Source organism: Branchiostoma lanceolatum, chromosome 9 (assembly GCF_035083965.1).
Source record: "Branchiostoma lanceolatum isolate klBraLanc5 chromosome 9, klBraLanc5.hap2, whole genome shotgun sequence".
NCBI classification, from domain to species: domain Eukaryota; kingdom Metazoa; phylum Chordata; class Leptocardii; order Amphioxiformes; family Branchiostomatidae; genus Branchiostoma; species Branchiostoma lanceolatum.
The window spans coordinates 20,756,907-20,770,607 of record NC_089730.1 but is presented as its reverse complement, the minus strand read 5'-3'; the positions used below and the strand labels follow the sequence as shown (position 1 = coordinate 20,770,607).

General features: G+C 42.0%; 5 protein-coding genes across 5 annotated transcripts in view; all 5 read left to right on the top strand.

Annotated features, from left to right (window-relative positions):
- LOC136442291 (zinc finger protein 431-like) overlaps nucleotides 1–13,701 on the top strand; it is a 29,636-nt gene that overhangs the window by 10,643 nt on the left and 5,292 nt on the right. The window lies entirely within an intron of this gene.
- Nucleotides 1,066–1,937, top strand: LOC136442694 (zinc finger protein 22-like). The gene is made up of 2 exons (XM_066439637.1): nucleotides 1,066–1,095; nucleotides 1,530–1,937. Exons 1-2 carry the CDS (start codon nucleotides 1,066–1,068, stop codon nucleotides 1,935–1,937), a joined length of 438 nt encoding a protein of 145 aa, XP_066295734.1.
- Nucleotides 2,022–3,101, top strand: LOC136442693 (endothelial zinc finger protein induced by tumor necrosis factor alpha-like). The gene has a single exon (XM_066439636.1). It carries the CDS (start codon nucleotides 2,022–2,024, stop codon nucleotides 3,099–3,101), a length of 1,080 nt encoding a protein of 359 aa, XP_066295733.1.
- LOC136442267 (zinc finger protein 845-like) lies at nucleotides 4,251–11,936 on the top strand. Its single transcript, XM_066439033.1, has 2 exons — nucleotides 4,251–4,360; nucleotides 10,012–11,936. The coding sequence occupies exon 2, from the start codon at nucleotides 10,021–10,023 to the stop codon at nucleotides 11,839–11,841; it is 1,821 nt and encodes a 606-aa protein (XP_066295130.1). The 5' UTR covers nucleotides 4,251–4,360; nucleotides 10,012–10,020; the 3' UTR covers nucleotides 11,842–11,936.
- Nucleotides 5,190–7,692, top strand: LOC136442273 (zinc finger protein 845-like). Its single transcript, XM_066439042.1, has one exon. It carries the CDS (start codon nucleotides 5,209–5,211, stop codon nucleotides 6,865–6,867), a length of 1,659 nt encoding a protein of 552 aa, XP_066295139.1. The 5' UTR covers nucleotides 5,190–5,208; the 3' UTR covers nucleotides 6,868–7,692.

Genomic DNA, 13,701 nt, shown 5'->3' with positions numbered 1-13,701 from the left:
CATCAACGCGACTCATACAGAATAGCCGGGTACTTGCAGTATCACTGGGGTAATCAGGTGTTTTAACTTTGACCTTTCACCGGCGGAAGCACTGATCCGCGTGTCCGCCATTTTGACCAGCGACACAAAGGAATCCGTAAATCTGAGACTATTTTCAAGACGATTCAACTCTTCATCGCTTCTATAACTGCAGCAGAACACATGCGCAGGTAAGGCGTTTGTTAACTACCATTTCTCACTGGCGGGTGGTAATACGGCATCAATATAGCACTGCGGGAGTAGTTAGGGGCGATTTACCAAATCATGGTGAAAGGGGGGGGGGGTATACTTTCACGTGATGTGGACAAGAATGTTAGGTAGGCCACAGAACAGTAATTAAGCTTCCTATCTTAATATATGGCAATCATGTAAGAAAGAAGCTGTCAAAAGTCACCTACCAGAGTTTTAGTCCATGAAAAACATGCATTGGCAGGGCTGTCAGGCCCCCAAAGTTTCAATCTAGAGCAAAATTTCAACTTTCTAATCGGCGGAACCCCTACGAATCCGAGCCTGTTTACCAAAGTTGACCTCTGACCCCCTTCTCCACCTGATAATCACACAAAAACAGCAAACTTTGCAGGCCTACAGACACCACAAACATGGATGAAAGTCTGATTTTTCAACTTAATAAGAAGGTAAAAACCCTTACCTGTAAAATCCAGCTACAAAATATCAACATATCCTGGAAAAAAGCCCCTTTACAGCTACCTTTACCAAGGGTACCAAACCTATTTCCATGGGCTAAAAGTTGGCCTTCTGCGCCTTCGCCAATTACCGGTCTGTCCCCTGTTAGGTATCGGTGTTCAAAACGTGACATACTTAAGTTACATTTTTCTAACGACACGCAAATATACAAATGTAACGGCCTCATTTGTCAGCACTGGGAAACCAGTACGGAAGTGGTCGTCAGCACAGGAGCTCCAGTACTGAGACTTGCTTAGCACTGGGATTCCTGTACTGGGCAGCTGCAGTACCGGGAACCCTCCTGTCAGGACTAGAGACTACAGTTAACACTCTCTAAAAGAGATGCGGCGGTTAGAGAGCTTCAAGATGACGGTGTGAGGCAGGAAATAACCAGCCTGGCACATCATTATATTGTGCACATGCATTATGAACCAAATTTACCGAATTTACATTTACTAGTAATGCTTCCGTCAAATGTAGTCAAATGTGTATAATGAGAGCAGTGGTCATGCTTTCAGCCAAGAAGATAGACCAAAATATATATAAGAACAGAATTATAGAATTAATGAATTTATATAATTATGGAATTAATACAATCATAGATTTTGCAAATAGCATCTTCTATAATATTCTGGTCTGTCTTCTTGGCTGTAAGCATTTCATCAGGATACAAGCTGAAGCCATGAACATGTTAGACCGAATCATGACTTGTAAACTGTGAATTGCTACACTACTGTTCCGGGGTAGAAATGATTGGTTTTAGTGGGAACATTTTTAATGTAAATATGTTACTCATTTCATTGCAGATCTTAGAAATGGACGAGGAAATAGGCGAGATTCCTGAGGATGAACTGCCAACTGAACACTCTGGGAACGAGACAAACAGCGGCGAGGTAGCAGACACGGGAAGGCAGCTTGTCAAGGAAGAAGAAATTAATTACGAGGAAACGTGCGGGGTAAAGCCTACAGCTGACTATTCTACCGTTCAGGGTCGAACAGAGCAGACGGGCAGGCTCGCGGTGAAACTTCCTGTGGAAAAACGCTTTGCGTGTACTGAATGTGACTTTAGGGTGGCTTCAAAGACTGACTTGATCAGACACACCAGAAAACATACAGGTGAGAAGCCCTACAAATGTGACCAGTGCGAATATTCTGCTGCACAGAAATGCAATTTAGACTGTCACAAGCGTAAACACACCGGAGAAAAACCCTAAAAATATGACCAGTGTGACTATTCTGCTGCAATCAAAAAGGGTTTAGACCAACACGTGCTTAAACACAGTGGAGAAAAACCCTACATGTGTGGAGAATGTGGGTTCAGGACGGCTAGAAAAAGTAGATTATCCGAACATATGAGAACTCATACAGATGAGAAGCCCTTCAAATGTAGCCAGTGTGAATATTCTTCTGCGCGGAAGATATATTTGGCACGCCACATTCTTAAACACACCGGAGAAAAACCCTACATGTGCGGGGAATGTGGTTACAGGACGGCCTACAGGGCTAACTTGACAATACATATGAGAACTCATACAGGTAAGAAACCTTATAAATGTGATCAGTGCGACTATTCTGCTGCACAGAAAGACAATTTAGACCGACACATGTTTAAACATACCGGAGAGAAACCCTACATGTGTGGCGAGTGCGCATTCAGAACGGCCGACAGGTCTTACCTATCCGTGCATATGAGAAAACATACAGGCGAGAAGCGCTACAAATGTGACCAGTGTGACTATGCTACTGTGCGAAAAGGGGATTTAAACAAACATATGGTTAAACACACTGGAGACAAACCCTACATGTGTGGAGAATGCGGATACAGAACGGGCGACAGGTCTTACCTATCCAACCATATGAAAATACATACCGGTGAGAAGCGCTACAAATGTGATCAATGTGGCTATTCCACTTTGCGAAAAGGTGATCTAGCCATACACATGGCTAAACACACTAGAGATAAACCCTACATGTGTAGAGAGTGCGAAATCAGAACGGCCGAAAGGTCTTACCTATCCGTGCATTTGAAAATACATACAGGTGAAAAACCCTATGAATGTGACCGTTGTGACTATTGTACTGCAAACAAAGGCCATTTAAACCAACACATGACTAAACACACCGGAGAGAAACCCTACATGTGTGGAGAGTGCGGATTCAGAACGAACAAAAAATCTTACCTGTCCGAACACATGAGAAAACATACAGGAGAGAAACCCTTTAAATGTGACCAGTGTGACTATTCCACTGTGCGAAAAAGTGATTTAAAAAAACATGTGGCTACACACACGGGTGAGAAACCCTACAAATGCAGCCACTGCGACTATTCTGCAGCACAAAACAACTCTTTTAACCGACACATGGCTAAGCACGCTTGAGAGAAACCCTAAATGTCTGGGTAAAGGACTGAAAACTTGTATAATCTACACCCCCAGAGGAAGAAACGTACTGGAAAGAAACCCTAGCCAGCTTGAATAGTTCGTGACTGTCCGACTTCACATCAGATCACTTTTGCAAAAGAATGGAAAGTTACAAATTTGACACAGAACGCATGGAAAGATAGTTAAAAAGGAAACCTGTACGTATTGAGCTAACGTAAACAGTCGATCGGACTTCAGACTGCTTCTGACAGTTATGGTGTTGATGTCGGTGGAGGCTTAACCACTACATGTAGTTTGGCAATGACCAAGACAAGATACTATTGAAGACACTTTTAAAATGTAAAAACAGTCAAGTATTGTTAAAATATGGTTGTATATAAAGACATTATCTTCATCCGGTTTGACAATTGTTTTTTCCATTAAGACCAATAGAAATAAATATGTTAATATTTTGACTGGTATTATGCTGATATGTTCCTCCCATTGTATTCGCATTGAACAGTCTAGGGTTAGTCTAGTCTAGTTATGGGAACAATGTACCCCTCAAACTATCGAACCACAGATTGAAGACGAAGCATATCTTTTTTCGTTTGTTTATACACTCATATATTCTATGGCATGTCGTATCTTTAGAAGAAATAAAAAGAAGACATTGATGCACAACTTTTCCGTTTTATTGAAAGTTTACTTCTGGCCTACTGTCACAACACAACGATAGAACTAGAACTGCATGTACACCCTTCTCCAGTATAATCGAATTCAGCACACCCATCATCATTCTTCCGGATCATTCCGGTGAGGTACAATATACATGTGTATGTATTACATCACGCCCATATATATTATTATACTATAAAGTATAAACAGCTTTTGCCGCGCCACGTGCCTGCAAGGCTAGTGTGTGTGTTACGCATGCTATAGATACTTACAAATACGGCAAAAATGATTACTCAAGCAAGTGGATGAAAAAATTTGAAACAGTCAATTTGACAGATTTGAAATTTCATCCAGTTGCTTTAGTAACTATTTTGACAACAGTAGCAGACTAAAGCATCTACATGAGTCATACAGTATAGCCGGGAGCTTGCAGTATCACTGGGGTAATCAGGTGCGTAAACTTTGACCTGTCACCGGAGGAAGCACTGACCCGCGTGTCCGCCATTGTGACCAGCGACACGAAGGAACCCTTCGTAAATCTAAGACTATTTTCAAGACGATTCAACCTTCGTCGCTTCTATAACTGCAGCAGAACACAGGTAAGACGTTTGTGAACTGCAATCACACGCTAGCGGGTAGTAATTAGACAGCAACATAGCACTACGGGAGTAGTTATGGTTAATTTTTGAAATCATGGGGGATGGGGGGATCTAACGAGTGTTAGGTATTTAATCTTCATACATGAATGCGACTAGTACACGACAAGGGATATACGTATACGGTACGCGGTTTGGGGCCACGATGTCTTTAATCTGTCATATTCTCCACTGTGGAGGCTTACAAGTGCGTAAAGACATCGAGCGGCCAAAGAACGAGGTCTTGGCATTTACGGCACATGTACATGAATCATGTTGAAAAGCTAAGTGCGGATGATTACAGTTTTAAGCAATGTTGCAGAGGAAATGTAGATGAATGCTGCAAGGGTGGAATGGTGGTAAGCGAGAAGCGAGCCCAACCGCCCGGGCGGCGGATGTTGCACGAATGGAGGTCAAGGGTCACTTCCTTGAAAGCAATTCTCTACGATTGATCCTATTGGTCAAAACTAACATGATTGGGACAGGACTCTTCGGTATCTGTGTTCAAAATGTGACATACTACTAAAGTTACATTTGCCAAACATCCAAATGCGCATACATCATGGACTACATTTACATTCATGGCTTCCGTCAAGGAATAATGAAAGCAGGGGTCGTGCTTATTACAGGATCGAACTTGAAGACAGACCAGAATATTTGTCGGGATACAAGCTGAAGCCATGGACAGGTTTTCAGAATCCTGACTTATACTAGACTTTGACTTACTACACTACTGTTTCGGGGTAGGAATGGATTTTATGGGTAACATTTTCAATGTAACAATGTTGCACTTTTTATTGCTGTTGTCAGAAATGGACGAGACAATGGGCGAGATTCCTGTGGACGAGCTGCCAACTGAACACCCTGGGCACGAGAAAAACAGCAGCGAGGACCCGGTAACAGACATGGCAAGACAACAGGACAAGGATGGGGGCGGTCCATGCGAGGAAACGTGCGGGGTGAAATCTGGCCATCCTCCCGTACAGGGTCGAGCAGAGCAGACGGACAGGCTTGCGGTTAAACGTGGTACGGACAAACGCTTCGCGTGTACGGAGTGTGGCTACAGGACAGCTTCAAAGGCTTACCTACTCAAACATACCAGAAAGCATACAGGTGAAAAATTCTTCAAATGTGACCAGTGTGACTATTCTACTTCATGGAAAGGTACTTTGAACCGTCACAAGCGTAAACACAACGGAGAAAAACCCTACAAGTGTGACCAGTGTGACTATTCTGCTGCACAGAAAGGCAATTTAGATCGACATATAACTAAACACACTGGAGATAAACCATACATGTGTGGAGAGTGCGGATTCAGAACGGCCGACAGGTCTCACCTATCCGAACATATGAGAAGACATACAGGTGAAAAACCCTACAAATGTGACCAGTGTGGCTATTCTTCTACATTGAAAGTAAGTTTAGACCGACACATGTTTAAACACACTGGAGAAAAGCCCTACATGTGTGGAGAGTGCGGATACAGGACGGCGAACCAGTCTCACCTATCCCAGCATATGAGAATACATACAGGTGAGAAACCCTTTAAATGTGACCAGTGTGACTATTCCACTGCACGAAAAAATGATTTAAACAAACATGTGGCTAAACACACGGGTGAGAAACCCTACATGTGTGGGGAGTGTGGATTTAGGACGAATGACAAGTCTGTTCTCTCCCGACATATGACAACACATGCAGGAGAGAAGCCCTACATGTGTGGAGAGTGCGGATACAGGACGGCCGACAGGTCTTACCTATCCGCGCATATGAGAATACATACAGGTGAGAAATCCTTTAAATGTGACCAGTGCGACTATTCTTCTGTGCGAAAAAGGGATTTAAACAGACACATGACTAAACACACCGGAGATAAACCCTACATGTGCGGGGAATGTGGTTACAGGACGGCCTACAGGGCTAACTTGACAATACATATGAGAACTCATACAGGTGAGAAACCCTATAAATATGACCAGTGCGACTATTCTGCTGCACAGAAAGGCCATTTAGACCAACACATGACTAAACACACCGGAGATAAACCCTACATGTGCGGGGAGTGCGGTTACAGGACGGCCTACAGGACTAACTTGACAATACATATGAGAACTCATACAGGTGAGAAACCCTATAAATGTGAGCAGTGTGACTATTCTTCTGTGTGGAAAGGCAGTTTAGACCGACACATGTTAAAACACACCGGAGAAAAACCCTACATGTGTGGCGAGTGCGGATTCAGAACAGCCGACAGATCTACCCTATCAGTACATATGAGAAACCATACAGGTGAAAAACCCTATAAATGTGACCAGTGTGACTATTCTGCTGCACAGATAGGCCATTTAGACCAACACATGACTACACATACTGGAGACAAACCCTACATGTGTGGAGAGTGCGCATTCAGAACAGCCGACAGATCTACCCTATCAGTACATATGAGAAATCATACAGGTGAAAAACCCTAGAAATGTGACTAGTGCGACTATTCTGCTACACAGAAAGGCTATTTAGAACGACATGTGGCTAAACACACTGGAGATAAACCCTATATGTGTGGAGATTGCGGATACAGAACAGTCGACAGATCTCACCTATCCGAACATATGAAAATACAAACAGGTGAGAAAACTTATAAATGTGACCACTGCGACTATTCTTCCGGGCGAAAAGGTGATTTAAACAAACAGGTGGGAACACACACTGTTGAGAAACCCTACATTTGCGGTGAGTGTGGATTTAGGACGAATGAAAACTCTAATCGCTCCCGACACATGAAAAAACATACTAGTTTGAAGCCACTCATATAATGTGGATACAGAAAGAAACCTCACATGGACATTCAATACTAGTACTAACCACAAAGATAGGAATACATCCAGGTGGAAAGCCCTACAAATCTGACCTTTTTAACTATTTTGCAGCACAGGAATGCAATTTAAACCAGGCATGATTACGCCTTACGAAAAACGGCATGCAGGCCCTCATGTGATATACTTAACGAAAGCACCGGAGTTCCAAAGTGACGTTTAGCTTATGGTTTTTTTGAAGCTTTGATTATTCATAAAAAACTCAAATCGGTCTGTAGTCTGTTATTACTCCCGCGAGTCGACCCAAGACGTCAGTCGTTTGCATTCAGTAGGAGTTTCTTTGTATACGTACCAGTATGCGGTCGAACCTCAGACTGAGGACGAAGCATGGAATTTTGATGCCCTGTACACCCTGTATATAGTATATATTCTATGTTATGTCGTATCTTTGAAGAAATAAAAAGAATACATTGATGCACAACTTCCCCGTTTGAATAGAAGTTTATTTCAGTTGTACTATCACAACACAATGACTTGTTTGTTTGTTTGAACCTTTGTTTATTGTTTATTCATGATAGAGTTAGATATATATATATATATACATGTAATAATTCCTCTGTACAATCAGATGCATCACACCGATGTATGATATTATCAATATTGTTATGATATAACCGGATTTTGCCTAGTCGCGTACATTGGAAGCTGATGTGTAACACCGAATGATGCTTACAATCGCTACTATAGATGTAGATATGAATGTAGTTTCTTGCATGATTGGGTTGCGATTGTGAAAACCTAAGAAAAGGTTACCGTCTGAGAAAGAAATGGGGGGAAGGAAAGGACAAAGTAAAATTACCGAGAACATTTCAAGGTTCACAGTAACGCTTTTGGATAAGCGATGTAGTCTGTCCTGCAAACGTGGCATCGTGTGGCGCAATAGGCAGGGTATTTCGCCCACAACCGAGAGGTCCCGGGGTCGAATCCGCCGATATGCCCCGATGTCGTGCCCTTTGGAAAGGCACTTTGCACGACATACCCCACTTCACCCTGGTGTAAATAAGTACCTAGCTTCGGTTAGGGACGTCCCTCGGATAGGACGTTAAATGAAGGTCTCTTGTTTGAGGAGAGCCACAGCGCGAGCACGTTAAAGAACCCACCGCACTTATCGAAAAGGTCCTTCGCAGTGTGAATGGTTCAAAACCTCCCCTCAATTCAGCCACTGGCTGCGAAGAGGGAGTAGTTGGCCTAGGCCTACCCAACAACAACTTGAGCACCAGTCTGACGGAGTCGTGAAATGTGCGTAGTTAATTGGTTTGAAATAAGCAGGGAGATAGCGCTTAAGAGAATGTTTTTAATTTGTCGCATTTGAAAATTTCAAAGGTTAACAGTAGCGACTGAAGCATCAACGCCACTCATACAGTATAGCCAGGTACTTGCAGTATCACTGGGGTAATCAGGTGTGTTAATTTTGACCTTTCACCGCCGGAAGCACTGACCCGCGTGTCCGCCATTTTGATCAGCGACGCAAAGGAATTTTCTGTAAATCTAAGACTATTTTCAAGACGATTCAACGCTTCATCGCGTCTATAATTGCAGCAGAACACAGGTAAGGCGTTTGTTAACTAACATTTCTCACTGGCGGGTGGCAATACGGCATCAATAATAATAAGTTTATTGCAAATTCCTGCCCGAAGGCTAATTGCAATAAGCTAGTTCGGAGTTGCTACTACGCATGTGTAGTGTCAAAGGTGAGGCCCCCGAGACGTGAACAAACCCCGTCTGGGAATTGTTATGCAAATCTAGACAATGTGGAGACGAGCACTGTTTACAAGCCGGGGGCCTTCACCTTTGACACTGCACACGCGTACTAGCTACTCCGAACTAGCTTATATAGCACTGCGGGAGTAGTTAGGGGCGATTTACCAAATCATGGTGAAAGGGGGGGGGGGGGTACTTTTACGTGATGTGGACAAGAATGTTAGGTATCGGTGTTCAAAACGTGACATACTTAAGTTACATTTTTCTAACGACACGCAAATATACAAATGTAACGGCCTCATTTGTCAGCACTGGGCAACCAGTACGGAAGTGGTCGACAGCACAGGAGCTCCAGTACTGAGACTTTCTTAGTACTGGAATTCCTGTACTGGGCAGCTGCAGTACCGGGAACCCTCCTGTCAGGACTAGAGACTACAGTTAACACTCTCTAAAAGAGGTGCGTCGGTTAGAGGGCTTCAAGATGAGGGTGTGAGGCAGGAAATAACCAGCCTGGCACATCATTGTGCACATGCATTTAATACGGACCAAAGTTACCGAATTTACATTCATGGCTTCCGTCAAATGTAGTCAAAGGAATATGATGAGAACAGTGGTCATGCTTTCAGTCAAGAAGATAGACGAAAATATATTTCTTATCATCATCATCATCTATCGGCCATCGGTCGGGACTTTAAATAAGTACATACATCACTCCATATTGCCCTGTCCGACATCATTTGTCCTAAGTTTTTATATTTTTTATACATGTTTAACTACATAAGAACAGAATGATAGAATTAATGAATTTATAAAATTATGGAATTTATACAATCACACATTTTGCAAAAAGCATCTTCTATAATATTCTGGTCTGTCTTCTTGGCTGTAAGCATTTCATCAGGATACAAGCTGAAGCCATGAACAGGTTAGACCGAATCATGACTTGTAAACTGTGAATTGCTACACTACTGTTCCGGGGTAGAAATGATTGGTTTTAGTGGTAACATTTTCAATGTAAATATGTTACTCATTTCAGTGCAGATCTTAGAAATGGACGAGGAAATAGGCGAGATTCCTGAGGATGAACTGCCAACTGAACACTCTGGGAACGAGACAAACAGCGGCGATGACCCGGTAGCAGACACGGGAAGGCAGCTGGACAAGGAAGAAGAAATTCCATGCGAGGAAACGTGCGGGGTAAAGCCTGCAGCTGACTATTCTCCCGTACAGGGTCGAACAGAGCAGACGGGCAGGCTCGCGGTGAAACTTCCTGTGGAAAAACGCTTGGCGTGTACTGAATGTGACTTTAGGGTGGCTTCAAAGACTGACTTGATCAGACACACCAGAAAACATACAGGTGAGAAGCCCTACAAATGTGACCAGTGCGAATATTCTGCTGCACAGAAATGCAATTTAGACAGTCACAAGCGTAAACACACCGGAGAAAAACCCTATAAATGTGACCAGTGTGACTATTCTGCTGCACTCAAAAAGAGTTTAGACCAACACGTGCTTAAACACAGTGGAGAAAAACCCTACATATGTGGAGAATGTGGGTTCAGGACGGCTAGAAAAAGTAGATTATCCGAACATATGAGAACTCATACAGATGAGAAGCCCTTCAAATGTAGCCAGTGTGAATATTCTTCTGCGCGGAAAATATATTTGGCACGCCACATTCTTAAACACACCGGAGAAAAACCCTACATGTGCGGGGAATGTGGTTACAGGACGGCCTACAGGGCTAACTTGACAATACATATGAGAACTCATACAGGTAAGAAACCCTATAAATGTGATCAGTGCGACTATTCTGCTGCACAGAAAGACAATTTAGACCGACACATGTTTAAACATACCGGAGAGAAACCCTACATGTGTGGCGAGTGCGGATTCAGAACGGCCGACAGGTCTTACCTATCCGTGCATATGAGAAAACATACAGGCGAGAAGCGCTACAAATGTGACCAGTGTGACTATGCTACTGTGCGAAAAGGGGATTTAAACAAACATATGGTTAAACACACTGGAGACAAACCCTACATGTGTGGAGAATGCGGATACAGAACGGGCGACAGGTCTTACCTATCCAACCATATGAAAATACATACCGGTGAGAAGCGCTACAAATGTGATCAATGTGGCTATTCCACTTTGCGAAAAGGTGATCTAGCCATACACGTAGCTAAACACACTGGAGATAAACCCTACATGTGTGGAGAGTGTGGGTTTAGATCTGCCGATAGTTCTTACCTGTCTGTGCATATGAGAAAACTTACAGGTGAAAAACCCTACAAATGTAACGAGTGCGACTATTCTGCTGCACAGAAAGGCAATTTAGACCAACACATGGCTAAACACACTGGAGAGAAACCCTACATGTGTGGAGAGTGCGGATTCAGAACGGCCTACAGGTCTCACCTATCCGAACATATGAAAAAACATACAGGTGAGAAACCCTATAAATGTGACCAGTGCGAATATTCTGCTGCAAAGAAAAGCAATTTAGATCGACACCTGGCTAAACACTCCGGAGAAAAACCTTACATATGTGAAGAGTGCGGATTCAAAACGGCCCACAGGTGTCACCTATCAGAACATATGAAAATACATGCAGGTGAGAAACCCTATAAATGTGACCAGTGCGACTATTCTGCTGCACAGAAAGGCCATTTAGCCCGACACATGGCTAAACACACTGGAGAGAAACCCTACATGTGTGGAGAGTGCGGATTCAGAACGGCCAACAGGTCTTACCTAACCGAACATATGAAAATACATACAGGTAAAAAGCCCTACAAATGTGACCAGTGTGACTATGCTACGGCACGGAAAAGCTCTTTAAACAGACACATGGTTACACACACTTGAGAGATACCCTACATTGGCGGCTGAACGACTGAAAACTTGTATAATCTACCCCACATAGGAAGAAATGTACTGAAAATAAACCCTACAAACGTGAATTGTCGAAATTCGTGACTGTCCGACACTTAGACCAAGGACATTTTTATCATTTTTTGTCAAAGAATCATTGAAAGGTAACAGATTTAACACTTTCATAAGCATTGAAGGATAGACCATCATACATTGTTGAACACTAAACATAATAAACACTACGTGAGAGAAAATAGTGGCTACAATACTGGTAACATTTCTTACCTATCTAAGCATACTAGTATGTCAAAATAGACGAGGGGAAAATCTCTTTGTCATTAGGAAAATTACAGATTGGCGACCAAAGCACCGGTGTCCCAATGTGACGCTTAGCTTGTAGTCTAGCTGTTGTTCCTTAAGCCTCAGGATCCAAGACATTAGTCGTTTGCATTAAGGAGGATGTCGGAGTTTCCTTGTACAAGCAAGCGGTCCAACCTCAAACTGAGGACGAAGCATGGCGCATGTTAGCTTGTAAACAACCCCACACGTATATTCTGTGTTAACTTTCATGCCCCAGCCCTCTAAGTTGAATTTCTTTCTTTTTTCACCTTACACTTATTTGCTATGTTTTGTTAACTGCGATAGACTTTGTGTTAAACTATATTATTTCAGTATTGAATTATGCTATGATTTATTATATAATTTTTATATTTATATGCAATTAATTATTATATTGTCATCATTTGTTACTATTATTATCGTATGATTTTATGTGATATTGTTATTATTGATTACTACAATTATGTTATGAATTGTTATATTATTGTTATTTTGTTAACTGCGCTTAACTCTCTAATCTCTATTATTTCGGTATCGAGTTATGCTATGACTTGATGCATAATCTTTATATGCAACCAATTCTATTTTGTCAGTATTCTGTTACTATCATTATTGTCTGATTTGTTATTGTTATCATTTACTACTATAATTATGTTATGAATTGTTAGATTTATGTGATATTTTTAATTTAGATGGGGGAAGACCTTGTATAAGCCATTATGGCTTTTTTCTTCCCCCAGCACGTATATTTTCTTCTTGTTCTATAATGTAATAGAAAATGATTTTAATATGTGCGAATAAATCAAATCAAAAATCAAATCAAAACATCTTTGTATCTTTGAAGAATGAAAAGAAGGCTTTGATGCACAACTTTTCCGTTTAACTTTTCCGTTTAAATGGAAGCTTATATCAGGCCTACTGTCACAACACAATGATAGAGATTTACATATATATTCTATGCCATATCTGCAGCAGCAGAAGACAGTTGACTACTATCATGACTATCTTTGTATCTTTGAAGAATAAAAGAAAGACATTGATGCACAAGCACCCTGTTTGAATGGAAATTTATTTCAGTTCTACAATTACAACACAACGATGGAGCTAGATATACTTGTAGTACTTCTTCTGTACAATAGAATGCAACATGCCAATGTGTAATGGTTTAAGTATTATGATATAACCAGCTTTTGTCGCTTCACGAACCGGAAGGAAGGTTGGTCTTAACTTGGAAGAAAGTTGTAAATGTAAAATGTAGTTTCTTCCATTTGGTTGCGATTATGAGAAACAGAAGAAAAACTGACCTTTTTTTTCGTTTTGTCGCCTTTGCGACAAAACGCAATAAGCTGGCTCTTACCTTGCAGGCCTGCTTCGATGGTACTTGGTTCAACACTGTGTCGCACACAATAATACCTTATATGGCAAGACCTTCCAAAATTGTTGAATAGCCGTTGCCTTATATGGCAAGCGAGCAAGAAAAGCCAGGCAGGCTTGATTTGCATGACACATCGGAGG

Bases quoted from the DNA above. Each gene is read 5' to 3' on its own strand.
- LOC136442693 (XM_066439636.1), top strand. From the start codon at position 2,022: ATGTGTGGAGAATGTGGGTTCAGGACGGCTAGAAAAAGTAGATTATCC.
- LOC136442694 (XM_066439637.1), top strand. From the start codon at position 1,066: ATGCGGCGGTTAGAGAGCTTCAAGATGACG. The intron at 1,096-1,529 runs GTGTGAGGCAGG...ATTTCATTGCAG, and splicing joins TAGAGAGCTTCAAGATGACG to ATCTTAGAAATGGACGAGGA.
- LOC136442273 (XM_066439042.1), top strand. From the start codon at position 5,209: ATGGACGAGACAATGGGCGAGATTCCTGTGGACGAGCTGCCAACTGAA.
- LOC136442267 (XM_066439033.1), top strand. From the start codon at position 10,021: ATGGACGAGGAAATAGGCGAGATTCCTGAGGATGAACTGCCAACTGAA.